This window comes from Camelina sativa, chromosome 17, assembly GCF_000633955.1.
Source record: "Camelina sativa cultivar DH55 chromosome 17, Cs, whole genome shotgun sequence".
Taxonomy (NCBI): Eukaryota; Viridiplantae; Streptophyta; class Magnoliopsida; order Brassicales; family Brassicaceae; genus Camelina; species Camelina sativa.
Window position 1 is genome coordinate 5,289,628 of NC_025701.1, and position 27,468 is coordinate 5,317,095.

Sequence of the window (27,468 nt, forward strand, 5' to 3'; positions counted from 1 at the left end):
AACGTTTTAAATTAGAAATCCGTAAACTAAAAATCTCATCGTCGTCGTGGTCTTCTTTGTCAGCAGAGAGAAAGCTCTCCGGCGATGAGTTTACACAAACTGAGACTCGCCGCGGCGGTTCCCTTAACCATCTCCACATTCTCTTCTCGCCTCTTCCTCAAGCCATTTCCCAATACCTTAACCCTAGGTTTGTTTTCCCGCCGTCTTCAACAACATAAGCCTCTCTTAGTCAGAGCCTTCTCCGCTTCCGCCACCGTACAAGATATTCCGGCCACTCAGACCACCGTCTCCTCCGGTACTACAGTTTTCGCTCTCTTACCTTTTTTCAAAATTTTTACATTGGTTTTTGAATGTGTCTGAAAGCTCCTCGTTTTTGGTAGTAGCGAGGCCTCAGTGGAAGGCGTCGATTGATTTCAAATGGATAAGGGATAATAAGGAAGCAGTCGAAATCAACATCAAGAACAGGAACTCTAATGCTAATTTGGATGTTGTGCTTGAGCTTTACGAGAACATGGTCAATCTCCAAAAGGTTATATATCTTATCTTCTACTCTGCTCTCTCATTGAACCTGTTAGCAGTTAGCTCAATTCGGATTTTGGATTCTTAGTAATAGAAACATGTAAAGTCAGCTACTTTGAGGAAGAACTTATTTGTTATTACCTAGTAAACATGTAAAGTTAGCTACTTTGAGGATTGAACCTGTTTAGCAATCAGCTCAATTTCTAATTTGGGATTCTTAGTAATAGAAACATGTAAAGGCAGCTACTTTGAGGAAGAACTTATTTGTTAGTTTCTGGATGGGATAATCATGGAGTGTTGGTGACAAAGACTAGTTTTAGTCTCTGGCTAGATTTGAGAGATTTTTGAATTGAATTGTTTTTTTTCTTTTCTTTTTTTATCGTCTCGGTTCAGCTAATGAACGATTGCAGATAGCAGGAAGTTGAGAGGCTTCGTGAGGAAAGAAACAATGTTGCAAAGAAGATGAAAGGGAAGCTGGAGCCGTCTGAACGTGAGAGACTAGTAGAAGAAGGTAAATATGAGGAATCCATTTTGTTTGTCAGTCTTGTCTTTTTTGCTAAGAGATAATAAAGCAATTTCGTCTTCAGGTAAAAGTCTCAAGGAAAGTCTTGTGTCTATGGAAGAAGACCTCGTGAAGCTTAAAGATGAGCTGCAACATGTAGCACAGTCTATACCCAATATGACTCACCCTGATGTTCCTGTTGGAGGAGAGGATTCATCGGCAATTAGAAAGGAGGTAGTTAGTTTGTTCATAACTCCCTCACCTGTTGCATTGACTACGGCCATTTTGCTGTGACAGGTCTTTCTAAACACATTCATAATTTTTTTTGTAGGTTGGTTGTCCACGTGAGTTTCATTTTCAAATCAAGGACCATCTTCAGCTTGGGAAGGATCTTGATCTTATTGATTTTGACTCTGCTGCAGAGGTATACACTTTTTCTTATTCATAGATACCAAAGCATACTTATAGGTTGTTGGATCACCGTTGACATCAGCTATTGGGAAAAGATGTTTCGATCATATGAAAAATAAAGCATGAATTACTTTTAAAAAATTAGTAGAGTTCAGTTAAGTTGGTGAATGATTATCTCCTTCTATTACGCATTAGATTGATGACCAATTTTTTTGGTTTTCTGTTTTTTTTAACCAAGGAGATGAGCTGAAGTAACTTCCTTGTTATTTACACTCTTGCAGGTTAGTGGTTCAAAGTTTTTCTATTTGAAGAATGAAGCAGTTTTATTGGAGATGGCCCTTCTTAATTGGACATTATCACAAGTCATGAAGAAGGGTTATACGCCCCTAACGACCCCTGAAATCGTGAGATCTTCTATTGTTGAGAAATGCGGTTTTCAACCTCGTGGAGATAATACTCAGGTTTCGGCACTTGTTTGTTTACTCTGTTTGATAAGTAAACCTTTTTCTTTGTTGTTTTTTTGCCAATGATGTTTCTGTTCTTCTGGATAGGTTTATTCTATAGATGGAACTGACCAATGTCTCATTGGTACCGCTGAAATCCCCTTAGGAGGAATCCACATGGACTCTATTCTTCTTGAATCAGCATTACCTTTAAAATATATAGCATTCTCTCATTGCTTCCGTACTGAAGCGGGTGCAGCTGGTGCCGCCACCAAGTAAGTTAGACTAAAGTATTTCTTCCATGAAGCATGTGCATGTTCTTGGTTTTTTTCTATATACACAGAGGTACTTAAAACACCCGTACTTTCTCAATTCTTGCAGAGGTCTTTATCGCGTTCATCAGTTCAGCAAAGCAGAGATGTTCGTCATATGCCGACCTGAAGATAGTGAATTCTTTCACCACGAACTCATTCAGATTGAAGAGGATTTGTTCACCTCTCTAGGATTGCACTTCAAGTAAGAAACTACATTTTGAACCCGATCTTTTCTCACCACAGTTTTTGTCTTCCGGAAATCTAACTTTATTTTTGCAGAACACTGGATATGGCCACAGCGGATTTAGGCGCTCCTGCTTACCGTAAGTTTGATATTGAAGCATGGATGCCTGGTTTTGGACGTTTTGGCGAGGTAATTAAACAAACTCTTATGTCGGACCACTAGCTTCAAATCTTAGTTTCGCCTCTGAGTTTGCTGTTCTAACTTATGAACTAGATATCAAGCGCATCGAACTGCACAGATTACCAAAGCCGGAGACTGGGAATACGATACCGCCCATCTGAACCACTTCAGACGGGTCCTAAGAAAGGCAAAGCAAACCTTCCAGCTACTAAGTTTGTGCACACTCTAAACGCAACGGCGTGTGCGGTCCCGAGGATGATGGTGTGTTTGTTGGAGAATAACCAGCAAGAAGATGGATCCGTGGTGATCCCTGAGCCTCTTAGGCCTTTCATGGGAGGCATCGAACTCATCAAACCGAAGCTCAAGTAGTTTTGATGATTAGCTCTTCGCAATTTCTTACTGTTATTCCTCTTGTACTTGAGGTTTGTTCATCATACAGTTCACAGGCACTGAGTTTTGTTGTGTTCTTTTTCATTACATGTAACTCATAACACACCATTTATATCATTATTTAACCGATCTTAAAACTTCAAAATTCTGTGTTTTTTTGTTGACGAATTCGGAAAACAATCAGTAGTATTTACTATTTAGCCATGTGAATAAATTAATAGGGACAAAATTATTGGATTCTAGTGACGATGATTGAGTTAAAAAGTTAATTGATTGAAAAAAGTTGAACTAGAAAATTGTAGGGCTTTACCCCGAAGGGAGCCCTTCCAGAAATTCTCGAGGGACCAAGACAAGCTTGGAACCCGGGAGGGGGTTTGGAAATAGTTTTCAACCAGCAATAGACGCGCCTCAGTTAAGACTTCAGTGGCTGCGTCATTGCCCCAAGCGCAAAGATGCTTTTCATTCAACGAAACCCTCTTTCTTTTATACTCGAACGAACCCATCAAGTTGACTCCTCTTTCCGATGTGGGACACCGTACCTAGAGCAAAATAAACATAAGCTCTCGTAACATTAATATTATGCCGACATATTAGGTTAGTTTATTATTGTTTAGAATATATGAAGATTAAGACTTATAATGGTAGGGGCTGCGCGGACGCAAACCCCCCTGCCACAAATAATGACGTAGGCTCTTCCTCATGGGAAGACCTTAAGCTAAGCACCCCTCCTTAATGTGCAATGGAGGTCACTAGCCTAGGCCACTCGTCTTCTTGATCACGAGTTGACCCCGTCCAGGTAAGTAATTTGCTCGTTCCAGGTACGCCTCTATTTATACACCTGCAATCCCAGTCATTGTTTCTAAACCAAGCGATGTGGGATATTATTACTTAGACAGCGTGCCGTTTTATGCTCCTCATCTTTAACAACGTGCTGGTCTCTCACAAGCTTAAAACGGTATGAGTTTTCTTTTGTGTTATCCACTCTAGGACAGTAGAACTCTAGGCTGTTAGGAACAAAGTTGAAGCATTTTCGTTCAGAGATAAATGAAGAATCAAAACAAAGAGAATAACACCACACTTCCATGGATCAAACTCGATTTTATAATGAAACAGTCGCCTCAATGTCAAATCTTTCACAAAACATCCAATAAGAACATATCATTCTCTTGCCAATTGAGATCACAGTGAGCACTGAGCACAACAAAAAAACTTATACTAATTGGCTAAAATCCTGTAGAAACAACAAAACCGGTTGGTTCTCTGCATTTACATGACTGGACACCCGGTAACTTATGCCCGTGTGTCGGTACTCTAATAAAACAACCAACAGATGCGCTGACAAAACCATGAATTCAAGTGAAGGGATAAAAGTTTGAGAAGAGCAAGCTGCCAAGAAGTATATAGGCTGCACAATATGACCATATCAAGTATCCCCATTTACTATGTTTTGGAGATGCAATCAGATACGATGCAAACCAGTAAAGAGGTGGGCTTGCTGACAAGAACCGTGTTGCAACCTGTAATAACCACAAAACACACGTGAGGACAGTCTCAGTAAAACCTTCGTCTCATCTAAAATTCTGTCTATTATATTTCTGTTTATGCCATTGAGGATTTGTAACCTGAACGTGCATGATGAAGAACGCCGTGGTTGCCATTAAACCCAAGTGCACGATAAATGGGAAGACATCAGCTGAAAAGTATCCCGATTTTTCTGGAGAGCTGGATTCTGCAGCCACTCTGGTCACAGTCACATCCTTCTTACTGCTAGGTTTCCGCTGCCTAATGTCACGGTTTCCTACACAGGAAAATAGAGAGGATCCATCAACGTTTTAAGTTTGGAACTATTATATAACATAACGAAGAAAATGGTACCTTCATTTGTTGAAGTTTTAACACTTGGTTCAAGAGCATCCTTCAAAGAATAAAGCCTTGCAGCAGATCTCTTTTCTTTATCTGTAGCTTGAAACCCCAATGAAATGAAGAGCTCAGGTCGAGACTTCATGTAACTCATAATTGAACACACAGCTAAAGAGAGAATTGGGGTTGCGAGAAGAAAGTTTGGGAGCTGTTTAAACTGAAAGTATTTAAGGAAACCTACGCCCCTGTCAGAAAATAAAGGTTCAAAATATAAGAAAGAAAACTTGCAAGAACGAGAAATGGTTGTTGTTCAAAGTAGTTACCAATAATGACTCTGAATGAAGTTGTACAGCAAAGGTATCCTTCCTTTACACCAAGGCCTCATTTCATCAAGCGTGTGTCCATGACAAATGTTATAGTATCCATATGCTTGAAACGCGACAAAAGGAAGACAAATGCAAACGCATCTAAGAAGTCCAGCCACCAAAACCTGCATAGTCAACTGGGTAGCGAGACATATCATTATGGCTACCAATACCTTTAAAGAGTTGACAGCAAGTTAAACAGATGGGCTTTAAATCATTCAGAGATTACATGATTAACCAAGCAGCTTCAATTTGAGAGATACTAAATCAAGAAACTCATCCATTGCAACCTTAAACTTAGGAAATAGAATGATCCAGACTAAGCATGCTACAAACAAAGTCTCAATGTTTGAATTGCAGTGATAATTTCTCAAACTTTGAAATATGCATAACTTACATAAATGCGCCTTTTATGATATAAAGCTTCATATGCTCGATGCATAGTCTGGAAACAGATATAACCAGCATTAAGAACTCCATTGGACCTTGCACAGCCAGAAAGTGCAAACCAGAGAACGGCTACATTGCTGGCACCAGATAACAAGTGATACACACCTCCAATAGAAAAAAGAGCATACAGACTTTCTGAATATCTGCAAGTCACAAAGAAACAGTTTGGTCTTCAGCTACCAGTTACACCACTCTAATAAGATTGAACACTTTCACTTTCAGTGAATGAAACTTAAGAGAGATCATTACATTGACGAATAAAATATGGAGGCCGGATTGAAACAGAAGATAATTGAAGCTCTGAATGATGCCTCAGTGTCCTTCAAGATAATAACTGAAACCCTGTTAGCAACGACTGGTGTAAGACACTTCTAAATCGAGTTGATTGCCACTTATACACAAAATGTTAAGCTTGTAGAGCTCAAAAGACTCATGACTTAGACTTAATTACAGACATAAAGTTTATGTGTATGATGAAGGTCAAAGAAGTACCTGAATAAATAGATAGAAGCAAATACGAAGGCTAAGTTGCTGACAGTGTAACCAGACAACACCATCACAGCTCGAAGACCAATCAATGGAACTAAAGGAGCAAAAACTGAATCCATAAAAAAAAAGAATCAGAAACTACGGAAGTGATACTCAACAGAGACAAGGAATCAAGTGGGTAGATCTAAATTCAAAAACCTGTACGAGAGAGAAGCGAGATGAAGAAAGGAAGAAGAGGCAAGAAGGCGTAAGTCTGCTCATACTCATACCCACCACACTCGGTGATTCTGAGAAAATACACACTGTCCCAAACGACGCTGTTTTCAAGTGATCTCGAAACTGCATTGGCTACTTGAAACGGAGAGGAATCTTCTTTGTGATTCAAGCAAGGAGGATTGAGTGCAGCGGATGTATCGTAAGGTTGGAGTAAGCTCCTCCACAGAAGAGTTAAGAACAGAACGAGAAGTCTTGAGAAGATGGCGTACTTGATCAAGATGCTTTCTTTCCTTGACTTTGATTCCATGGCTTTTGCCATCGATTCACGAGCTCGTATTCGAGATCAAAAAGACGAATCAAACTGAATAAACAAAGTTAACATTTTCGATTTCTCTATCTGAGGGAGATAGATTGGTTTACAGATGCTTCTCGATGGCAGAACAAAGAAAGCTGACGATTTGTGATTTTGAGCAGAGAAGAGAAGGGAACTGAAGAAGAAGAGAGGGGAAGGCTCGTCGTCGCCGTCGGAGAAGAAGGTCGGATTTGATCGAGTTTCGAAACCTTCTAACTCATTTAGAGTGTTTCGATTTAATTCATGAACCGGCCGGTTCAATTAGAAGGGCCAGTTTCAAAACGCCAAACGCGCCACGTCATCAAGACATGTCAAACAAAACGCGTCACGAAGCCAATCACGTGAGGCCAGGGTAACGCAGAACGTAGATCGTCATAAATTGTATTTTGAACGACAAAAACAAAATAAATAAATTATAAATAATTGATCCCAATTGATAAACCCTTTAATTAAAAAAAAAAGAACAAATTTAGTTCTCTCTTTCCTTGGATCATCGTCTTCCTCTCTTTGGTTCTCAGATCTTTGAAACGAGAAGAACCAATTTTGAATGCTCGTATAAGGTTTGTTTAAGTGTAATCTTCCGTTATATATGTACATAGCATGTAGAATTCGTTCAATTTTGCTTATTTTTATGAGATTTGCTTCCGTTTGGGATCGGAGCTATACAACGTTCTGAATATGTGTAGCTCTTGGATCAATTTTGTTCTAAGATCTTTGATGTCTCGTTCGAATTTGATCTTTCTCTTAATTTTCGATGTATAATTTGTCAAACATAGATTCGAATGCGGAAAAGTTTTGATGAAATTTTTGGATTTGAGTTTCACTGAAGCTTTTGATGTGTTTGTTTGGAATTGAGTAGATGATATAATATCTTTGGTGGTGAATTTTGTCACAATGTGTGGAATTTGGAATGTTGTATGTTCTCTGCTAGAACCTGAGTCTTAGACATATGTGGTTCAGTTACCTTGCCTTTACATCTTCTTCAGATAGGTTTTTGTTGAATTTAGTGAGTTACATGACTCATATTCTTGTTTTGAAAATTGCAGTGAATTTGTTATTATTGGAAAAGGAATAAGGCGAAGATGGTGAAAATGACTTTGATAGCTCGTGTTACTGACGGGTTGCCTCTAGCAGAGGGACTCGATGATGGACGCGACTTACCTGATTCTGATATGTATAAGCAACAGGTCAAGGCTTTGTTTAAGAATCTTTCCAGAGGTCAAAATGACGCTTCCAGAATGTCTGTTGAAACTGGCCCCTATATTTTCCAGTATCCTTTTCATCTGCCTTTTTTTTTTCCCTCATTACTGATTAGTTCGTTTTCTGCTTGCAAAAGTTTGTTGATGTTGATTGATAGATATAGATATAAGTCCCGCTTTAAAGAATTTTTGTAGGTAACGTACCTCATTAGAACTATGTTTATAACAATAAGGATTGCAGATAGTTTACTTAGATTCACACTTTTGACAGCCTCATAGATTTGCATCAGTTTCTGGATTATGGCACGTTTCAATCCTCTTACATTATGTTTAAAATCTTCTTTTTCATATTTGTATGCTTTTAACTTGGAACTATGATGAAAGAAAGAACCAAATGTCTATGCTTCCTTGACCAGAAAATTTTAGTTACATCATAGAAGGACGTGTTTGCTACTTGACAATGTGTGACCGCTCTTACCCAAAGAAACTCGCTTTCCAATACCTGGAAGATCTCAAGAATGAATTTGAACGTGTCAATGGACCTAACATTGAAACAGCTGCTCGGCCTTATGCCTTTATTAAATTTGGTATGTGTAGTGTCGATTTTCTTCTGTATTCATTCAGTATCTTGAAAACTTACCTTCCTGGTTTCAGTCTTTTACCCCCTTTGCTTTTTTTTTGTAGATACATTCATACAGAAAACCAAGAAACTGTACCAAGACACTCGTACGCAACGAAATATTTCTAAGTTGAATGATGAACTCTATGAGGTTCATCAAATAATGACGCGGAATGTGCAAGAAGTCTTGGGTGTTGGTGAAAAGCTGGACCGTAAGTTCCATCAATTACTTGTCCTATGATCATGAAATTAAGCTTTTAGAATACGGAGAAATGGAACCACTAATTTATGATATTCAGCTGGACAATATGCTTACCATGTACCATTTCCTCTTCTTGTTTTTCTTAATGCAGAGGTGAGCGAGATGTCGAGCAGGTTAACATTAGAATCTCGTGAATATGCTGATAAGGCTAAAGATTTGAACCGTCAGGTAAGTTTGATTGTTTATACCTTTCAGTACACAATGCAATATTGATGACACGGTTATGAGATACTCTCATTCCTTGTGATCATGATTTCTTATAGATCAGATAGTTTGCATATGGTTCTGAAACATTTAATTTGGTTAACCAGGCTTTGATCCGGAAATGGGCACCAGTTGCAATTGTACTCGGTGTAGTTTTCCTCCTATTCTGGGTCAAGACCAAGCTATGGTAAAAAGGAGGGAACCTAAAGGCTATTTCTCGAAATTAGCAGACTTTCTCCAGACATATATCGACCTCCCGACCTTGGACTCAAATCTCAGATTGCGGCACCAAAATATCTTCTTTCTTTCAAAGAGAAACTTTGACACATTTTGTACTTCTGTAGTATGCAAATTTTATGAGACTGGGTCATATAATCATCCATTATACTCTTAAAAACCTTCATTGTCATTTTCTCAGGCTTCTTTAAAATTGAATTAGAACCATAATTAAACAAAAATAGATTGTGTTTGAATTTCATAAATCTATGTTTCTAACAGAATCTACAACAGTTTAAACAGGCTACTTTATCGTCTATGTGACCGCAAGTGTCTCTTGAAATCTTGCGGACCTGCCAAATCTAATGAAGAAGTGTTCTTCAACTCATCTGAAAGCTGCAATGCTCTCTGAAAATCTCCAGACTTCTTCAGGCAATCGATTAATGCTCGGTAGACATAAACTGATGGTCGAATCTGTCTCTGTTTCATCTCATCAAAAAGCCTCAATGATTCCTTTATGTTCCCTGACCGACCCAAACTGTCTATCACCGCAGTATAACTAAGCAAATCCGACTCTATACCTAACTGAACCATTTCGTTGTATATCACCAAACACATATCAAATCTACAAGCTTTCCTCATCCCGTTTAGCACCGTGTTGTATGTAATGATGTTTGCAGATACATTGAAATCTTCCTTCATCGTTGACAGTACACCCATCATCTCATTCACTAAGCCAGCTCGTCCCAAGATATCCAAAACCGAGTTGTATGTGATCACATCAGGCTTACATTCCCACTCTCTCATCTTCTCAAGTATCATAAGAACCTTATCGATCTGTCTAGTTTCAGCGAATGAAAGGACAGTTCTGTTCATTACTATCAACCTACATGGAAGAGAAGACTCTGATATCTCTTTGAGAAGACTCATCAAATGCGTGCAGTCATCCGTGTCAATGAATGCTCTAGCTAGGTTGAGATAACAATCTGAACTCAATGGTTCCTTACCAGGCGAAACCAAAAGCTCCCTGAAGATTCTACAAGAAAGCTTGATATCGTTCAGCTCAACCGCTGCTTCAAGAAGGTTCTTGAAAACTGAAAATGGCAAGCTTATGTTCTTGTCTTGTAAAGACTGCAACAAGTCATATGCTGCAGTGACATTCCCATCTCTTGTATACTTCTCAACAAGATTCATGTAGTCGATTTTGCTTATGATCTTCGAACCACTTTCACTGTGGTTAACCATCTTCTTCACGAGTTCTTCTTCTTCTCCTGTGTTTATGGAGGAGTGCATACCTGAGAACGAGCAGCTCCTGCTTAAGTCAACTGGAGCTAACACCATATGCTTCTGCAAAATACACAAAGTAATCATAATTTGCAATAACAGAAGAAGAAGCTAAACAATGTGAATCGAATTCGTCAATTTATCAATCAGACTCGGAAGAACAACAATGTTTTGCAATTTCATATCTTTATCGAATCAAAACGTTTGTAGAAGCAGTAACAATCAAAAGAGTGAATCATCGAAATATCAAATCGAACAAAAACATAAATCACGAAAATGATTGGGGCATTTTTGTAGTATCCATACCATAGAAGTAAATGAACCTCCTCCATAGACAGAGATTCTCTTAACGATCGACCACTTCATCATCTTCCTCTCTCTGTAGCTTTCTCCAGAGAGCTTGTTAAACAATTTCAGGTTTTGATTTTTTTTTATTAATCGAATTGTTTTTCGGGTTAACATTGCGCATTAATAAATATTAAGCTACATTGTAAATAATCTTAAACTAAAGGGACTGATTAGAGAAATCATGAAAATATCGAAAGCGAAAATGTAATTGACAGCTTAATTAATTTCCTCGCGACTTCAACTTCGCTTCTTCGTATTTTCCGACGAGAAAAGTTTCTCAAATTGAATTGTTTTGATTTATCTCCTCCGAGAGATTTTCAAAACCCTAGACGATCACATTCCTTACGACGATGGAGCAATTACTCTTTGCGGTTGTACTCTTCGAGGTTGTTGTGATTGTGGCGCTTTCGTTCAAGACTCCGATTCGAAAGCTGTTGATCATGAGCTTGGATCGTGCGAAGCGTGGACGTGGACCTGTGGTGATTCAGACTGTTTCGGTGACGGTTATTGTGCTTTTTGTGGCGAGTGTGTACAATATGATGGCGATCCAGAAGCGTTGGATCGAGGATGGTGCTGTGAACCCTACAGATGAGGTTATAATGGCTAAGCATCTCCTTGAATCGACTCTTATGGGTAAGCTCGTCGCTTCTCTTCTTAGATCCGGTTTTCTCTAACTAGTCTGAACCAAGATTACTGTATTTGTCTAGTACTGAATTGGAGATCCATATGTTGTTTTAGAAACTCTTAATGTTTGTGATCATTGTGCTGGATCTTACTCGTGTCTAACATAGGTTGATGCTTGTCTCTGGAGTTTGCTTAAAGTGTTTGTTTAGCTCTTTAATGTTCGATTAGATTGATGATACTCGTATCTGGAGTTGCTAGAGTATCGGTTGGTTTATCAAATTGGCTTCTCTTGTTTCAGTTCAAGCCTTGGCTGCTTTGGTAAATTTTGGTTGCTAGTGTGATTGTTTAGCTCGAACTACTGCTTTGATTAAACCTTGTTCATTCAAATTTGCTCTGGAGGGATCCATATAGTCCATATATCATTAATGTTATATGAACTTAGCTTTTCCAGTTTCAGTTTGGTTTCTTATGTGCGTTGGTGTTTTCTTCCAGGTGGTTTTCTATTCCTTGGACTAATGATAGACAGGCTACATCATTACATGAGGGAACTACGCATAAGAAGGAAGACTATGGAAGTTATAAAGAAGGAAGGAGCATTACTAGAAGGTGTAAAGGCCAGAGGTTTAGATGAAATTAAGAACTTGAAAGAAGAGATAATGTCGCTTCGGAAAAGGCAAGAGCAGCTGAACTCTGAGCTTGAAGCAAGGTCTAAAGAAATCCGTACCCAAAAAACCAGTGCAGTTGCTCTGCAAAAGCAATCTGAAGGGTTCCTTATCGAGTTTAACCGGTTGCTTGAGGAAAACCAGGGTCTTCGAGACCAATTGCACACTGTGGATTCGAAACTTTCGCGTTCAAGCAGCAAAAAGAATACTTGAGAGACTCTACTCCAGGATTTTAGATCTCTGTGTGATGCTGCCATTTGAATATATTTGTTTGCATCTTGCTAACGGGGAAGATGATGGGGAAAGATCAGAGAATACAAAACAAAGATAGGTTTGCTTTATTATTTGAGTGTTAGCTAATGTAGAAATGCTCAATTCTTCTACTAGGAAAATGTAACTTGGTTTGTAACTGGTTCATTTTGCAACAAAAACTATTCGAATTGGTTCTTCTTTCCTACCATGTAGATAGATATACAGTTCGCCGCAAAGTTCATTAAGACTGAGCAATTCTCATTTCAACACTAACCCGCTGACAATTCTAGAATGTTCATGCTATAACGTTGTGTTTTTTTCGAATCATCTGATACGTATGAAAATATTACTAAGCATAAACAAAGGAGGCAGGCTTTTTATTAAAGTTTTCACCATCGAACTTACTTAGCAGAAGGTATTTACAAAGCCAATGCCTTCAAAACTACAAAGGCCTTTTTTTTCGTTAGGAAACCATTAAAGATAAAGGACCTGCGCCACCATTTCTACCACGACTCAAAGTCTTCAACTCCAGGAAACATACAAACAACACTTTAAGACACAGATTGTTCATACTAAAACCATACCCGAAACCAACCCAACCCGTGTTTACGCTGCCTCTGCAAACCCGACCTGTTCGTTACCAAAGTCAAACACGGTGTGGTATTTGCCCATGAACACATCTCCCAAGATCCTGTCACATTATTACCACCGTACTTGAGGTTAGAAAACGGAAGCAATGAATAAGAAGTTGTACAGTGTAATAAAGTCAAGGGTTTACCAGAGAGGTCCACGAGGTGGAGCAACATCGAGTGCAATAAACCCACTGATGCATTGTGCCGCAGGTCCCTCGCCAACTTTCAGAACATACTGCTCGCACAATACAAGTAACAACAGATTAGTATATGGAGATGATGTTCACTAAATAATATGAACCTTTTCCTAAACTGTTCAACACCCTACCTCCTCTGGAGCAAGATCAAAGACTTTGCCTCCTATGGTGAGTGAAACAGTGGGCAGTGTTGAGAGTTGTGTACAGTCCACTGCAGACTCTCCCATTGGGCTTGGAAGGCGTTCACAAAGCTGTTAAGATAACCCACAGAAGTCATTCACTAATCAGGACAACAACAATAACTATTGTTTGCCAGAAGTGTTAAAATGGACACTCATTGGTTACCTCGTTAATGTAGTTCAATATGCGCTCTTGAGTCATGTTCTGCCTCAACTGGCTCTGTATCCACACAACTGCCATCTCACATGCGGAACATGCAGCATCTCCAACACCATTGGACAATTTGGCGTTTTCTTTGTCCACCACCGACTCAATGCCCATACTAAAGGATTGAAATAAACATTACCAAATATCAGTAGATCAGAAGGAAAAAAAAAGTCTTCCAAGATGAAGATCTTGATTAATTGCAATGTCTAAAGATTAGAACTTCTCTATAACATTAATGAGACGAGTGGAACATTACCTGACACCACGGGTGCCATCGAAAGTACACAGACCAATCTGCGAGCAGATTTTCTTCGGTTGGGTCTGCAACGCGCAAGGGAGATGGATGGTAAGTAAAAATAATTTTCACAATATTTGATTTGTCAAACAGATTTTATTAGCTAGTCAAGCACACTAACCTCAGACAAAAGTAAATCCAAAATGGTCTGCCCATATTGATCCACAACAGTCTTGCACTGCTGGCTTACAACTCCAGCCGCACCAATAGCATGGTTTATCATGGTGATAACAGTCTACACAGAGAAAAACAAAAATAAGTATCACTACAAATACTATTTAACTAACCATAATTCTATAAAGCTAAAGCCACTTCGTTCTTGCTTACCGTTGGACCTGCAAGCAAAGATGTACCAGAATCTGCTATCGCAGAACAGCCACTTTCACAGAACCCTGTATAACAGCAACTCAAACTTTAGAACCAGCTGTCACCAGCAAACATAAATAGCTAAACCTTTTTGAATTTGTTAAGAAAAACAATATATGTTATTAAGAACGAAGAATTCAAAATTACACATACCAGTGGGAGCGCCGCCAATGAGAACATCACCCATGTCAAACTATAACAAAATACATGTATAGCTTGAGTTAGACAATCACTGGAAAACATAATGAAAAACCCACACAAGAAAGTGATGTATAACAAACCTGCCAGTAACCCTTTTGTGTCACAGGAACATATGTATGTTGCCCCTTGAAATGATTTGGATCAACACCTCCAAATACAAGTTCACCACCTTCTTCCTCCTCTGCGTTACGGTTTAGCCAAAATGAAAAAACTGGTTCCTTGATAAGGCCTTGTTTAAGCATGTTGTACCTGTATAAAAAATAGACATTTTGGCATTAGATTAACACTAAAGGAATGTAGTAAATTCAAACCAACCAAAAGAAGAAAGTGCAAGCATACCAAACAGGAGCAGCATTTCCAACAGAGATCTCTTTGAATCCAAGACCAAGGATTCCATCAAATTTAGCTACAACAAATGTAATACCAGGCTCCTTGGTTGCCTCGATAAACTCCTGATGAGATAGAAAAAATGTTAAGAAGGAAGGTCAACGATGAAGGACAAATGCAAAGTAAGAGTGCTGAGTAGGGTATAGGATAGATAGTTTACCTGATCCTTGACAACTAAATCGCCAACGGTGACAGCATCATTACTAAAGAAACCAGAAATAGCACCAGTGCCATAATGTATTGCGGCAGATTTTCCTGCATCAAAAACCAGCGAGTTAGTTATAACTTCACAGCTCATATTATTAACAATGGTGACAAAGATCCTCTGCACATTAACATGAATTCTAGAGGCTACATTGACTGAAATGTAAATTATCTACCAACTGGGAAATCCAAGTGCAGAAAGTTTCAAATGAAGAAAGAACCAACCATTTTTCTCATATGTGCTTGAGCGTGAAGACTTGTATTTGGGATGCAAGAGACATGCAATCTATACAAGGGACAGAGCACAGTTAGTTTTCTCCTAAAAAGTAACATAATCACAGGTAACAATTATAGACCAAATGTTTGCTTACTGAGAAATAACATTTTGACGATGGCACCCAGAGGTTAGAGCTTCCAGTGTCGAAAACCACAGTGAACTTCTGAGGTGGAGTACCAATAGCGATCTCACCGTAGTACTGAGCATCTAAGTAGTTTTTCAGCACGACAACATCAGCATCTCCAGAATCTCCAAGATTGTAACCTCTCAGGAGCTTTCCTTGCTTGGAACCAGCATGTGCTGCAAGACGATTCTTGGGATCCAGCTTAAGCTTCTTCAGACCAACTCTGAAGGTCCCGTCATTGCGCTCAGAAAAGGCAGTGAAAAACAGCAGGAAGGACACAACGAGTGAAAGAGCAAGCGTTGTAGAGTATATTTTCATTTTACCTATTCATTGAACAACATAAAACAAAGAAAGTTAGAATAAAAGCAGAGGACATACAATACTTACACAAGTCAACTACAACTTCCCATATTTGAATGTTGGAAATATCCTAAAAATTGTAAAAGGTCTAAAGACTAAAAATAGACTTACTCGATCCTTCTCAAACAGATAAGGAAGGAGAATATTACACGCAACAAATTGTAAAAAAAAATACTAGTATTAGATTACTTGGTCTCCCTCAATCAGCCACGAAGCACTAGCGTGGAAGATATAAATATAGCAAAATCACAAATACCCTGATTACAACAAAAACCCTAGAAACATCATCCATCCCCAAAAAAAAGCTTAAACCATTTCAACCAGCATCAACACTCACATGCAGAAGAATAGCATAAAAGAAACTGAAGTATCGTAACAACAATCGATCAGGCCACAATAATAGCATACATATCCTTAATTTAATGGAAACACAAATCAATTACACAGTCCGATTACATAATCAACACCAACCTAATACATAACCACCGATGAAATGACAAGTGAAACCAAAATTAGCCACAAACAATACAAGAATCACGGAGAAAAGGAAAAATCTAAGCGAATCTACTAATCTGATGTTACAAAAATAGAACTATTCAGGAAAAAATCGGAAACAAAACCCTTACCTAACTGCTCAAAAGAAAAAAGAAAATGATCTATGAACAACAAAATTCACATAAGAGAATCGACGATAAAGAAATTGAAGAATCGATGAGGTTTTTTTAACATAAGAAGAGAGAGAGCTCACCAAAGCTAAGCACCAGATTCTTCAGAGAGATTGAGAGGATTGTTGAAGAAAACTAGAAAGAGGAGAAATGGTTTAACATTTATGGGGGTGACTGTGACGAAGAGGAAAAGAGGGATATGCTAAATTAACAGCGCTGTCTCCCCTAAATGACAATTACAGGTGGGACCCACTGTATAATCCCGTCAAAAGAAACAAAGTGAGATATTTCGTGTTGGCTAATCTTTCGTTTCAAACCGTTGGATTTGTTACGATGAACGGTTAGATTTTGTCGTTGACGAATGGATAGGAAGGCCGAACGTATCACGATGTTTTTTTATATTTAGCGAACAAATCAATCAGGTGTTTACGAAGTTAGAGTGGATTACGTGCTCTTTTGGTATCTCAACCGTCGGATTGAGATGATTTATATTGAACGGTTTCGATTTGAAGAGTACATGGTGGACCAATGTAATGTGATGTTTATATTGGGCCTATTGGAAGCCCAATAAGGTTTTGAAAAGATATAGAATCTATTTTCATGTGGGATATTCGGAACTGAAGATCCCATAAAATACGTATTAATGCGTGGCGCACCCATTCTCTCAAAATCATTCGATTTACCTATATACTCGCCTGCTCTTTCGCTAGTGTTTTTCACTTTGTTACAACAAAGTTATATCACGTACGTATTTATATGTACATGAGTACATCATTACTCTCACGTACGTATTTCACAAAAAAAAAAAAGATTTGACTATATGGACTTGTTGTGCCTATCAAAAATACTTTAAATTCACTAATGTTCAACTTCGACTACAAGATTATACAAAAAAAACAAAAAGAGGTCTAACTATTAAGTCATTAACTAGTTGGCGTAGCTATCTCTAGTTCCTGCGCAATAAGATAACCTTTTTATATAAATCGGATTGCATCTCAAGTAAAATGTTATTCTTCTTCGTCAGTGTAAGAACTGCTTCGCTAAGCTTCTCATTCTCCGCTTGTAATTTCGCCAACTGCAAACAAAAAAAAATTCAAATAGTTTACGTCAGATCAGGAAACCTATTCATATATACAAATTTTGAACTATATAGTCTTATATAGTAAATTAGTAATAAGAAAGTATATATTGGTTAGCCTATTGATCTACTTTGGATGTAAGTACTGATTACTGTTACCTGTAATTCTGCGTTAACCTCAAGTGAAGTTTGATTCTTCCGGGTTAGTGTAAGCGTTTCTTTAATAAGTTTTTCATTCTCCAATGTTAATTTCTTTAAATCCGTCATCTGAAGACCAAAAAAAAAAACATTAAATACTATTGAAAAAAGCAATCAATATTTTATGATCAAAGAAATTTTTGTTCTTACGTACTGAAATTACCTTATTGGTACGATCTTCCATCTTGGAGTTGCCGATATCACGGCCTAATCACGAATCCCTGCAGTGTGTTTATTTAAATCGATCTTCATATTATAAAAAAAAATAAAAAAAATCCCTGATAATATACATGTAGAAATCTAGGAAAATCTATATAAAATAAATGAATTGGATAATTCTCTTCGATTGACTTCTATATCACTATGAATCTATTATAGTTTCATTTTGCATAGAATTTGGTCTCTAGTTTTATTTTTATTTAAAAAAAAAACAATTGAAATTACTCTATTATACATGGTGGATCAATGTAGTGGTGTTTAACTGTTTATATTGGGCGTAGCCCAATAAGGTTTTAAAAATAGTATTCCATTTAATATATAGTTTTAAAAGAAAATATTTTGGATACTCGGAACTGAAGATCCCAAAAACACGATATTAAAATTTGTATGGCGCACCCATTTTGTCAAAATCATTTGATGTACAGGGTACATCATGTACCTACCTATATACTCGCGAGTGTTTTTCACTTAGTTACAACTTACAACAACATTATACCACCTACTGACGTACGTATTTATAATGTACGTCATTACTCTCACCGATCCTCAAAGAAACAATCTTCTTTGCGATTTCACTTTCTGAAACTTTTTCGACTCTATTTCGTGGAAAAAACGTCACATAAAAATCTAAATCCGTAGTAGTATGATTTATGAATATACAACCGATGATAAGAATGTGGAAATAAACACATGACGAAAGCCAACAACTCTGACTTTTTTTATCCACTTCAATTACAAAGTTCACAACTCAGGAGACAAATGCTTTTAAATCAAGAAACAAAATCGAAAGTAAAGACAAGTGTCACAAATCCTAATCGGACTGAACCGGTTTAGGTTCTTTGGGGGCGTTATTCTCGAACCTCCATGTCCATATATCGTGACGCTCAACTTCACGTCCCATTGAACCGGCAAAACCGGTGAACATTTTATCGAAAAGAACCGTAGAGAGATCGATTTGGGTTTCAATCAACGGCTTCTTCGGTTTGCTAAGATTCGCCGGTACAATCGTCACGGATATCGATTTTGTGACGTTGTTAAACTCGATCCAAGCCTTGTATTTATCTCCACTACTCAATTTGATCTCATTAAATTCCCAACCTTTCTTACCACTCCCGGTTCTAGTCTGAACCCAATAACCGGCTTTCTCAGAAACCGTCGATTTAACCGAGTTAATGTCTATACCAACATGGTTATCGTTAATGTCTCCAAGGTCTTTGTCTTGGAAAACGTCGAACTCGACAGCGAAAACGTGGTTACTGGGACTTCCGTTGTTGGTTCGGTTTAGAAAACCGAGGAAGCCTTTTCCGGCGACGACGTCGCTGTCTACGGCGGGGACGATGACGAAGGCTAGGCCGTGACCAGGGTTAGGGTTTGTATTGCGGCGAGGAGAGATAGAGAAGGTGAAAGAGGTTTGGAAAGAGTAAAGAGAAGAAGAAGCATTAGAAGGCTTGAAAGGGATATGATCTGTGTAAAGGGCTTGTCCGTAAGAGAAAGGGATGTCGTCGCGGGTCATTGAGAGAGCTCCGGAGAGGCTCGTGCCGTCGACTGTGGGGCCGAGCTCTGCGTCTCGGAGGAAGACTAGTTTCGAGCCATCGAAGTTGTTGAAGTTGAATCTAGCGGCGGATGTGTAGTGAGAGGTGCATATAGCTACGAACAGAGAAAGAAGACAGAGATTTTGAATCTTCATATTGTGTTTTTGTTTTTGTGGTATTGGATAATTTGATGGAAGTGAGTGTCTATATTTATAGTATATAGTGTGTGACTAATGGTAATACCATGTTCATTCGGTGTAAGCTTGTTTAAAGTATTTATTATTTAGTTAGAAAGGTGTACGATGTTTATAAAGTTTAAAAAATTTTTAAGTACGTCAACTTGGTTTAGTATACATGTCAATTTGCTAATAGCCATCGCTATATTTAACTTTTAGCTATGGACTACTACATTCTGATGCCTAACACAGTGATAGATTAACATATGTGATCCTTAATTTGCTAACTTATCTACAAGTATATGCTTTTAGTTCGATTTATCGAATGTACATATTCTTAAGATGATCCAGCCTTATTTTATTTGTTTAACAACGTGCGCGGTTGATTTTAACAATTAACTAGATTTAGTTTGGGACGCCTTCGAGTAAAATGAATGAAAATTCAACATTAGATTCGGTTAACTTTTATTACTATCGTATAAAAGTCGATAACTTGAAAACTCATTCTTTGAGCAATATATATAACCCACCCACACTACCAAGATTTTGTAATTTTTACTTTACTCATGTAGTCAGTGGCCGTGCACTATATATGTTTATATAATTAAAATTTTAAAGGACTCATAATTTAATTGCCACATTATTCCGTTTTAATTGCTAAATGCAATTGTCATATATATGGTACTCTTTTGAGCTGCGTACTATTTTATATAGCCGCCCAACATAATCATACAAATTAACGTGATTCTTATATTTATTAATTTATACTCTTATTCATCCATGTGATGTTTCTTTAATGATTGTGTACTAGTTATTATAATAGAGTCGTAGTTTTTGTTCCAAGATAAAATTCGTTCTTTATGTTGTAGGCTAGTCGCAAAATCAATATCAATACTTTATACTATAAAGAAAGAAGACATAATAATCTTTTTTTAGAGAAACAGAATTCTAAAGTAACTATTACCAAGCACATGACAAGATTGATTCTTAAACTCCTTAACAAGACATTCTATACTTACTGAACACTTCACACCACCAAACTATAATCTCATAACTAAGACATGCCCAATAATCAAATCAAAACCCCTGATTTTTAGCAATGTCTCCACTTCACTCTTACTTAGTCTTCTTCTTCCTTCTCATGGCCATCATCCTTCTTCAATCATCAACAACATCATCTCAATCAAATCTCTGCAGATCTTCGTGCGGCAACATTCCAATAAATTACCCTTTTTCCATCGACGACGGTTGTGGTAGCCCTTATTACAGACACATGCTCATTTGCTCCGACAACAACACCAAGCTCGAACTTAGAACACCTTCTGGTAAATACCCTGTTAAATCCATAAGCTACTCTGATCCTCACCTTCTTGTCTCCGATCCATTCATGTGGAACTGTCAAGATCGAGACAATTTTCGACCCACTAGATCTTTCAGTATTGATTCAAGCACACACTTCACTGTCTCCCCTCAAAACGACTACTTGTTCTTCAACTGCAACCCCGAGAAAGTGATCGTCGAGCCAAAACCGCTCTTCTGCGAAAGGTTTCCAGATAGATGCGACTCGTCCTGCGATAGCTCAAGCTACCTATGCAGGCATTTGCCTGAATGCGGCTCTGCTTTGGGGTCTAGGGTTTCTTGTTGTTCGTATTACCCGAAAGCAACTCAGTCTCTTAGGCTCATGCTGCAGAACTGTGCGACGTATACAAGCGTGTATTGGAGGAGTACGGGTGTGGAGAATGCACCGTATGATCAGTTTCCAGAGTACGGTATTAGGGTAGATTACGAATTTCCAGTGACTATGAAGTGCCTTCTTTGCCAAGAAACTACTAAAGGTGGTGGAGTTTGTGGGTTTAATACGAGGACTCGAGATTTCCTGTGTCTTTGCAAACAAGGCAACGCCACTACTTATTGCAAAGGTAAAATGTTTCTTTCACTATTTTTTCGTTCTAACTACAATTAATCTTATGTTAAAAAATACGTAACTACTATTAGACATTATTTTGAGTTCTTATATAGATAATAAAACTAAAAAGTCTGTGATTCTGATTTATACAGTACTAATACCGTAATACGTACGATTCAATAATTTTTGATAAATTTGCAGATCCAAGCTTCCTAAAGCATAAACACGTTGGAGCAATCGCAGGTAACTAACCAAGTTTACAGTAATTACTATTTGAACTTTTAGGTCATCTTATTACTTTATGACTACACTTGTAAGTTGTGACCTGATTTGAACCGGAATATTTTGTCGCTAACAGGAACGGTGACGGCAGTTTCGGCGGCCGGAGCGATCGGCGTTGTGGGTGGAGTGTATTGGTACTTGAGGAAAGTGAGAGCCAAGGCTCCGGTCACTTGTGGTGTTCAAAGCAATGAGAACAGAATTTTCTAAAAGCTTCTAATGAAATCATAGTTATACTAAAGACCAAAGCATAGTTATACAAAGACAAAATTAAAGCATGGTCAGACTCTTCTTTTCTTCTGTTTCGTTCTTTTTTTGTCTTTTTTTTTTTTCCTTTTTCTTTTTCTTTTTCTTGTCTTTTTTATCTTTGATTTTGTGTATATTACAAGTTTCGGGATAAACATTTTTGTATATCATATACTAGTTAATTATTTTTGGTCGAATAGTATATCTGTGGAATACCAAGCAAGAAAACTTTTGCAAGCATATGGACATCAAATCAAAATACTATGTACTCTTTTACATAGTCAACTTCAAATATTTTTGATTATACAAATCTTGAAAGAAAACAAAAATATTTAAATCCTCCAAGATAATACGAATTCCTTCCCGGGTACTGAAGAATTCACAAAACGCACCTCAGATACAGGAACTCCGCCTCGTTGTTTCAAAGGAAAGGAAATAAAAATTAACAAAACAAAACGTTACATACATTTATGAAACATTATATATAATCACATATGTATATAGCCATATAGTTGAATATAATTAGTTAGCAAATCCTGCCGGAGTAGCAACGGAGAGGACCGGAGGAAGAAGTAAGAGAAGGGGCCAGAGATCCGTGGGACACAGGAAACCACTCTGCTCTTCTGTACAATGGTGTGACGGTTCCGTAGCCAGAAGGCACGAAGTAAGCTCCGTTCTTGAAAACGTCTTTGGACGTTCTCCATTTCCATCTCGTCCAATCATATCCACTATCTATTCTCTTTGTCACCTATATATTGATATACAAAATAATATAATCATATATATACTGTTGTAATTCAAAATCATTGGCAATAAATACATTAGCATGCCTTAAAAATGAAGATACCTGTTTTTTGCTTAAGTCATCAGAAGCAACGAAGTAGTTGCCTTCACTAAAAATGGTTGGATCAGCACTTCCTCCGATCGCATACATTTGCCATTTCTCGTACCTATTGTTTGCTACGTGCGCATACCCTCTCCTCACCCTGGCACATCATCAAGACATCAATCACATATCCATGTCAACATTTTTCTAATCTGCTTCAATTAAACTAAGTAACAAAATATTTATACTACTCACCTTGGCATCCTCTCAATGAGACCCGGTCCAAAATGGTTGAATGCAATTGTAACTCTCATGATTTTATCCTCCANCTCGTTGTTTCAAAGGAAAGGAAATAAAAATTAACAAAACAAAACGTTACATACATTTATGAAACATTATATATAATCACATATGTATATAGCCATATAGTTGAATATAATTAGTTAGCAAATCCTGCCGGAGTAGCAACGGAGAGGACCGGAGGAAGAAGTAAGAGAAGGGGCCAGAGATCCGTGGGACACAGGAAACCACTCTGCTCTTCTGTACAATGGTGTGACGGTTCCGTAGCCAGAAGGCACGAAGTAAGCTCCGTTCTTGAAAACGTCTTTGGACGTTCTCCATTTCCATCTCGTCCAATCATATCCACTATCTATTCTCTTTGTCACCTATATATTGATATACAAAATAATATAATCATATATATACTGTTGTAATTCAAAATCATTGGCAATAAATACATTAGCATGCCTTAAAAATGAAGATACCTGTTTTTTGCTTAAGTCATCAGAAGCAACGAAGTAGTTGCCTTCACTAAAAATGGTTGGATCAGCACTTCCTCCGATCGCATACATTTGCCATTTCTCGTACCTATTGTTTGCTACGTGCGCATACCCTCTCCTCACCCTGGCACATCATCAAGACATCAATCACATATCCATGTCAACATTTTTCTAATCTGCTTCAATTAAACTAAGTAACAAAATATTTATACTACTCACCTTGGCATCCTCTCAATGAGACCCGGTCCAAAATGGTTGAATGCAATTGTAACTCTCATGATTTTATCCTCCACATTATTGTCATTATGTCCGAGTAACATCACCTTCATAATTATAACATAGAAAATTAATTATCATCAAACATTCAAAATACATAATAAAAAAAGTTACAGTTATGTAAGATATAACTTACTTTATCATGCTGCGTGAAGTAGTTATTAGAAATAGTGACGGCCGTAGAAGCATGAAGCACATCGATCAAACCATCTTGACACCGAGNTATTGATATACAAAATAATATAATCATATATATACTGTTGTAATTCAAAATCATTGGCAATAAATACATTAGCATGCCTTAAAAATGAAGATACCTGTTTTTTGCTTAAGTCATCAGAAGCAACGAAGTAGTTGCCTTCACTAAAAATGGTTGGATCAGCACTTCCTCCGATCGCATACATTTGCCATTTCTCGTACCTATTGTTTGCTACGTGCGCATACCCTCTCCTCACCCTGGCACATCATCAAGACATCAATCACATATCCATGTCAACATTTTTCTAATCTGCTTCAATTAAACTAAGTAACAAAATATTTATACTACTCACCTTGGCATCCTCTCAATGAGACCCGGTCCAAAATGGTTGAATGCAATTGTAACTCTCATGATTTTATCCTCCACATTATTGTCATTATGTCCGAGTAACATCACCTTCATAATTATAACATAGAAAATTAATTATCATCAAACATTCAAAATACATAATAAAAAAAGTTACAGTTATGTAAGATATAACTTACTTTATCATGCTGCGTGAAGTAGTTATTAGAAATAGTGACGGCCGTAGAAGCATGAAGCACATCGATCAAACCATCTTGACACCGAGAAAAGTAACAATGATCAATCCAAATATGTGAAGAATCAAAAATAGCGATTGCATCACCATCTGATCCTTTCCGGTTGCCAATATGAGTGGGGCTGCTCCGCACACGACCTGACTTGCCCGGTTTACAATCATGGATACTTATTCCATGTATAATGACGTGGCTCACATGTTGGATCGTTATGCATGGACCATATGCAATTTCTACTTTTGCACCTCTTCCGTCGATCGTCTTGTAGCTGTTCATGATGAGTTCGTTTCGCAACACTATGACCATGTCACGTGCGAATGTGATCCATAGTGGTTTAGATTGGATCACGGCGTGTCTAAGAGTTCCAGGTCTAGGGTTTTCGGGGTCGTCTGATGGGTTTGTAACCACGTAGATCGACCCGTATTTCCCCCCAACCGCAGCTTTTCCAAACCCTACCGCGCAATCCGCGAGGGCACGACGGTTATACGCCCAACTAGGATTTCTACGCCAGCAAGAATCGATCGGATTTAGTAATAGTTTGGGAACGGTAGTGTAACCATTACTGTAATAAACAGCTTCTACAAGAGAAGAAGAGAAAGTTGCAAAGAGAAGTGAAACTGTTAAGAAAAGAGAAGCCATTTGCTTGAAGATGTGAGGCTTGAATTGAACTATGTGTGTGCAAACTTATATACACGAATGTACATAGCAGTAGCTATTATAAATTTAAGTATCAAATTTGAAAGATGAGAAGGTGGGACACACGGATGGTGTTGACTAATGATTAGAAACAATATTATCATTTGAACTAAAACTTCTTTCGCAAGACTTCTTTGATCAATGCTCTTTGTTATAGATAGACGTGGTTGCACGAGCTTGAGATGACGATGGATTGGTTTGACTTTGGTTACATATCAAATTAATTATCATCTATATAATAAGTTTATTTATGAGTTAAGCATTAAGTTTATAGAAGAATTAGTTCACTAGTCCTAGTTACATATAAATATAGTCAGTAGTCTATGATTCGTCAGTTTGGTAAACAAAGACACTGCCTTTTGACATGCATGGTATCGGCCGAGGCATACAACATGGTGCCAATGATCAGATTTAATATAGTGGTAAATACTTCAACTTGTTTAATATAATGGCGCTTTATTTTTATACGACTGAAAACGAGTAATATTTTTTGAGAAAAGTATATAGAATACTATTTGAGACGGCAATTAGAATTTGGAACTTGGCATCATCATCACTTTTCGTATATGCACTAAAGTCAACTTCTGTCAAATCCGTACACTTCCTCGATCATTTTCACTTTTATATTGGTATTTACAAGTAGAGATTGAGATTAGGATAATTTGGATTTGAAGTGGAAAATAAAGTAAAAACTTTATCTTAAATAGTCCTTTTAATTAGGTAAAAATAAGATAGTTAATAAATTCAAACTTTATTAATAATAATACATTGGATTGTTAACATGCATGAGACATGTGCGTATAAATAAAATTAACAATATAATAATGATGACAAACTTTTACAAGACTTTTATACCAAAAAAAAAAAAAACTTTTACAAGACTTTCTATCTTTTATAGTAAGTACTCGACCTTTATTTAAGCTAGCTATATAATCTTTGAATTTCGATCTGTATGTATAATATGAATTTAATCCAATTTAAACCAACAAATTAAAATTCTCTTTCTTTTTTTAAATGACCTTTATACCGCATTATTTCTTTATGCATAGTTGCACATACCATAGGCACACGATCTCCCTTTCTTACACTTCTTAAAGCAACCTCCGCAGTGTCTCTTGTCAAACATTGGGTTTACACAATATCCGTTGCAACAAACCTCCGAGTATTGACAGCTTTTTCCACATCTTCCACAGTTCAATTTGTTGGTTCTTAGGTCGACGCACCTCTTACGACAACAATCACGACCTGGACTGCCTTTGAGACGACATACTTTGGAGCTTTTGTCACATGTCATTGCTGCACCTATACGTTTCCTACCTTTGTTCCTTGCAGTAGCGGCTATCTCTTGATGACCGTTCTTGTCTTGATGCTTCGCCTCGACCCTTAGCGGTTCGCTAAGTGTTATAGCAATGGCTAGGACCATTATGAGTACCATAATGAAATAGGATATCTTGAATGTATTCATTCTTCTACTTGTGGATAAAAAATCAAAGGAGAGAAATTGCAAACAAAATCTTTGGTAGTTGTATGTTTGTATGTGTATGAATGTTTTTAGGTGAAGAGTAAGCAACAACGTGAATGGGTATTTATGGACGAGAGAATGATGCATAGGTCAAAAGAAAAGTTTGTTAGACAATTAGGTCGTCTAAGAAAACTATTTGACTTTTTAAGACTCTTTTAGTGGAGTGGTCAATTTAGTTCGAAGAGTTTAGATTTCAGAAATCAGAAGTATAAACGAGTTAGGCTCGCGTAGAAGAAAAAAAGATTGAATAAATTTCTACAATTAGGCAGAACCAAAGTTGAATACATGACATTCATTTTCTCATTTGGCAGTTGTATAGTTTAGCTATAGTATCTCAGTTACATATATCTCCAAATATATGTTATCGTAATTTCAATATCAACGATATTTTGGAAATATCTAGATATTTTGGAAATATCTAGATATTTTGCAAAGGAGCGGACAATGAGATATATATATATATATATATATATATATATATATATATATATATATAT

At 37.4% G+C, this 27,468-nt stretch overlaps 10 protein-coding genes across 15 annotated transcripts; 4 read left to right on the forward strand and 6 right to left on the reverse strand.

The window, feature by feature from the left end:
- On the forward strand, positions 6–3,088 carry LOC104755443 (serine--tRNA ligase, chloroplastic/mitochondrial-like). Of its 4 annotated transcripts, none has more exons than XM_010477826.2 (10): positions 6–295; positions 381–529; positions 937–1,030; positions 1,107–1,255; positions 1,353–1,445; positions 1,714–1,893; positions 1,984–2,150; positions 2,257–2,391; positions 2,469–2,562; positions 2,647–3,088. In XM_010477826.2, exons 1-10 carry the CDS (start codon positions 85–87, stop codon positions 2,920–2,922), a joined length of 1,548 nt encoding a protein of 515 aa, XP_010476128.1. In that variant the 5' UTR covers positions 6–84; the 3' UTR covers positions 2,923–3,088. The 4 variants fall into 4 exon arrangements, with proteins under 4 accessions (XP_010476128.1, XP_010476129.1, XP_019095358.1 ...); XM_010477827.2 differs by having other exon boundaries at positions 384–529; XM_019239813.1 differs by having other exon boundaries at positions 2,672–2,782.
- Positions 4,027–6,883, reverse strand: LOC104755445 (GPI mannosyltransferase 2-like). Of its 2 annotated transcripts, XM_010477828.2 has the most exons (8): positions 6,306–6,883; positions 6,111–6,216; positions 5,868–5,960; positions 5,566–5,761; positions 5,127–5,305; positions 4,819–5,048; positions 4,566–4,741; positions 4,027–4,460 (listed from the first exon to the last, which is right to left on the reverse strand). In XM_010477828.2, exons 1-8 carry the CDS (start codon positions 6,640–6,642, stop codon positions 4,296–4,298), a joined length of 1,482 nt encoding a protein of 493 aa, XP_010476130.1. In that variant the 5' UTR covers positions 6,643–6,883; the 3' UTR covers positions 4,027–4,295. The 2 variants fall into 2 exon arrangements, with proteins under 2 accessions (XP_010476130.1, XP_019094307.1); XM_019238762.1 differs by lacking the exon at positions 6,111–6,216 and having other exon boundaries at positions 5,868–5,938; positions 6,306–6,452.
- Positions 7,113–9,419, forward strand: LOC104755446 (25.3 kDa vesicle transport protein). Its single transcript, XM_010477829.2, has 6 exons — positions 7,113–7,235; positions 7,722–7,945; positions 8,301–8,461; positions 8,559–8,705; positions 8,847–8,923; positions 9,067–9,419. The coding sequence occupies exons 2-6, from the start codon at positions 7,758–7,760 to the stop codon at positions 9,148–9,150; spliced, it is 657 nt and encodes a 218-aa protein (XP_010476131.1). The 5' UTR covers positions 7,113–7,235; positions 7,722–7,757; the 3' UTR covers positions 9,151–9,419.
- LOC104755447 (pentatricopeptide repeat-containing protein At1g11900-like) lies at positions 9,407–11,009 on the reverse strand. The gene is made up of 2 exons (XM_010477831.2): positions 10,766–11,009; positions 9,407–10,522 (listed from the first exon to the last, which is right to left on the reverse strand). The coding sequence occupies exons 1-2, from the start codon at positions 10,919–10,921 to the stop codon at positions 9,485–9,487; spliced, it is 1,194 nt and encodes a 397-aa protein (XP_010476133.1). The 5' UTR covers positions 10,922–11,009; the 3' UTR covers positions 9,407–9,484.
- On the forward strand, positions 11,023–12,557 carry LOC104755448. Its single transcript, XM_010477832.2, has 2 exons — positions 11,023–11,440; positions 11,924–12,557. The coding sequence occupies exons 1-2, from the start codon at positions 11,158–11,160 to the stop codon at positions 12,304–12,306; spliced, it is 666 nt and encodes a 221-aa protein (XP_010476134.1). The 5' UTR covers positions 11,023–11,157; the 3' UTR covers positions 12,307–12,557.
- LOC104755449 (aspartic proteinase A1) lies at positions 12,696–16,629 on the reverse strand. The gene is made up of 14 exons (XM_010477833.2): positions 16,524–16,629; positions 15,386–15,738; positions 15,240–15,300; positions 14,971–15,065; positions 14,763–14,875; positions 14,504–14,672; positions 14,376–14,415; positions 14,184–14,248; positions 13,978–14,091; positions 13,818–13,882; positions 13,520–13,676; positions 13,306–13,425; positions 13,124–13,212; positions 12,696–13,036 (listed from the first exon to the last, which is right to left on the reverse strand). Exons 2-14 carry the CDS (start codon positions 15,731–15,733, stop codon positions 12,952–12,954), a joined length of 1,521 nt encoding a protein of 506 aa, XP_010476135.1. The 5' UTR covers positions 15,734–15,738; positions 16,524–16,629; the 3' UTR covers positions 12,696–12,951.
- LOC104755450 (lectin-like protein At1g53080) lies at positions 18,689–19,625 on the reverse strand. The gene has a single exon (XM_010477834.1). It carries the CDS (start codon positions 19,620–19,622, stop codon positions 18,747–18,749), a length of 876 nt encoding a protein of 291 aa, XP_010476136.1. The 5' UTR covers positions 19,623–19,625; the 3' UTR covers positions 18,689–18,746.
- LOC104755451 lies at positions 20,683–22,273 on the forward strand. The gene is made up of 3 exons (XM_010477835.2): positions 20,683–21,562; positions 21,751–21,792; positions 21,908–22,273. Exons 1-3 carry the CDS (start codon positions 20,743–20,745, stop codon positions 22,036–22,038), a joined length of 993 nt encoding a protein of 330 aa, XP_010476137.1. The 5' UTR covers positions 20,683–20,742; the 3' UTR covers positions 22,039–22,273.
- Positions 22,391–25,392, reverse strand: LOC104755452 (putative pectate lyase 2). 2 transcript variants are annotated; one of them, XM_010477836.1, is made up of 5 exons: positions 24,700–25,392; positions 24,581–24,610; positions 23,156–23,229; positions 22,922–23,060; positions 22,391–22,822 (listed from the first exon to the last, which is right to left on the reverse strand). In XM_010477836.1, exons 1-5 carry the CDS (start codon positions 25,390–25,392, stop codon positions 22,601–22,603), a joined length of 1,158 nt encoding a protein of 385 aa, XP_010476138.1. In that variant the 3' UTR covers positions 22,391–22,600. The 2 variants fall into 2 exon arrangements, with proteins under 2 accessions (XP_010476138.1, XP_010476139.1); XM_010477837.1 differs by lacking the exons at positions 22,391–22,822; positions 22,922–23,060; positions 23,156–23,229 and adding exons at positions 23,236–23,565; positions 24,273–24,411 and having other exon boundaries at positions 24,507–24,610.
- On the reverse strand, positions 26,200–27,286 carry LOC104755453 (stigma-specific STIG1-like protein 3). The gene has a single exon (XM_010477838.2). The coding sequence runs from the start codon at positions 27,056–27,058 to the stop codon at positions 26,489–26,491; it is 570 nt and encodes a 189-aa protein (XP_010476140.1). The 5' UTR covers positions 27,059–27,286; the 3' UTR covers positions 26,200–26,488.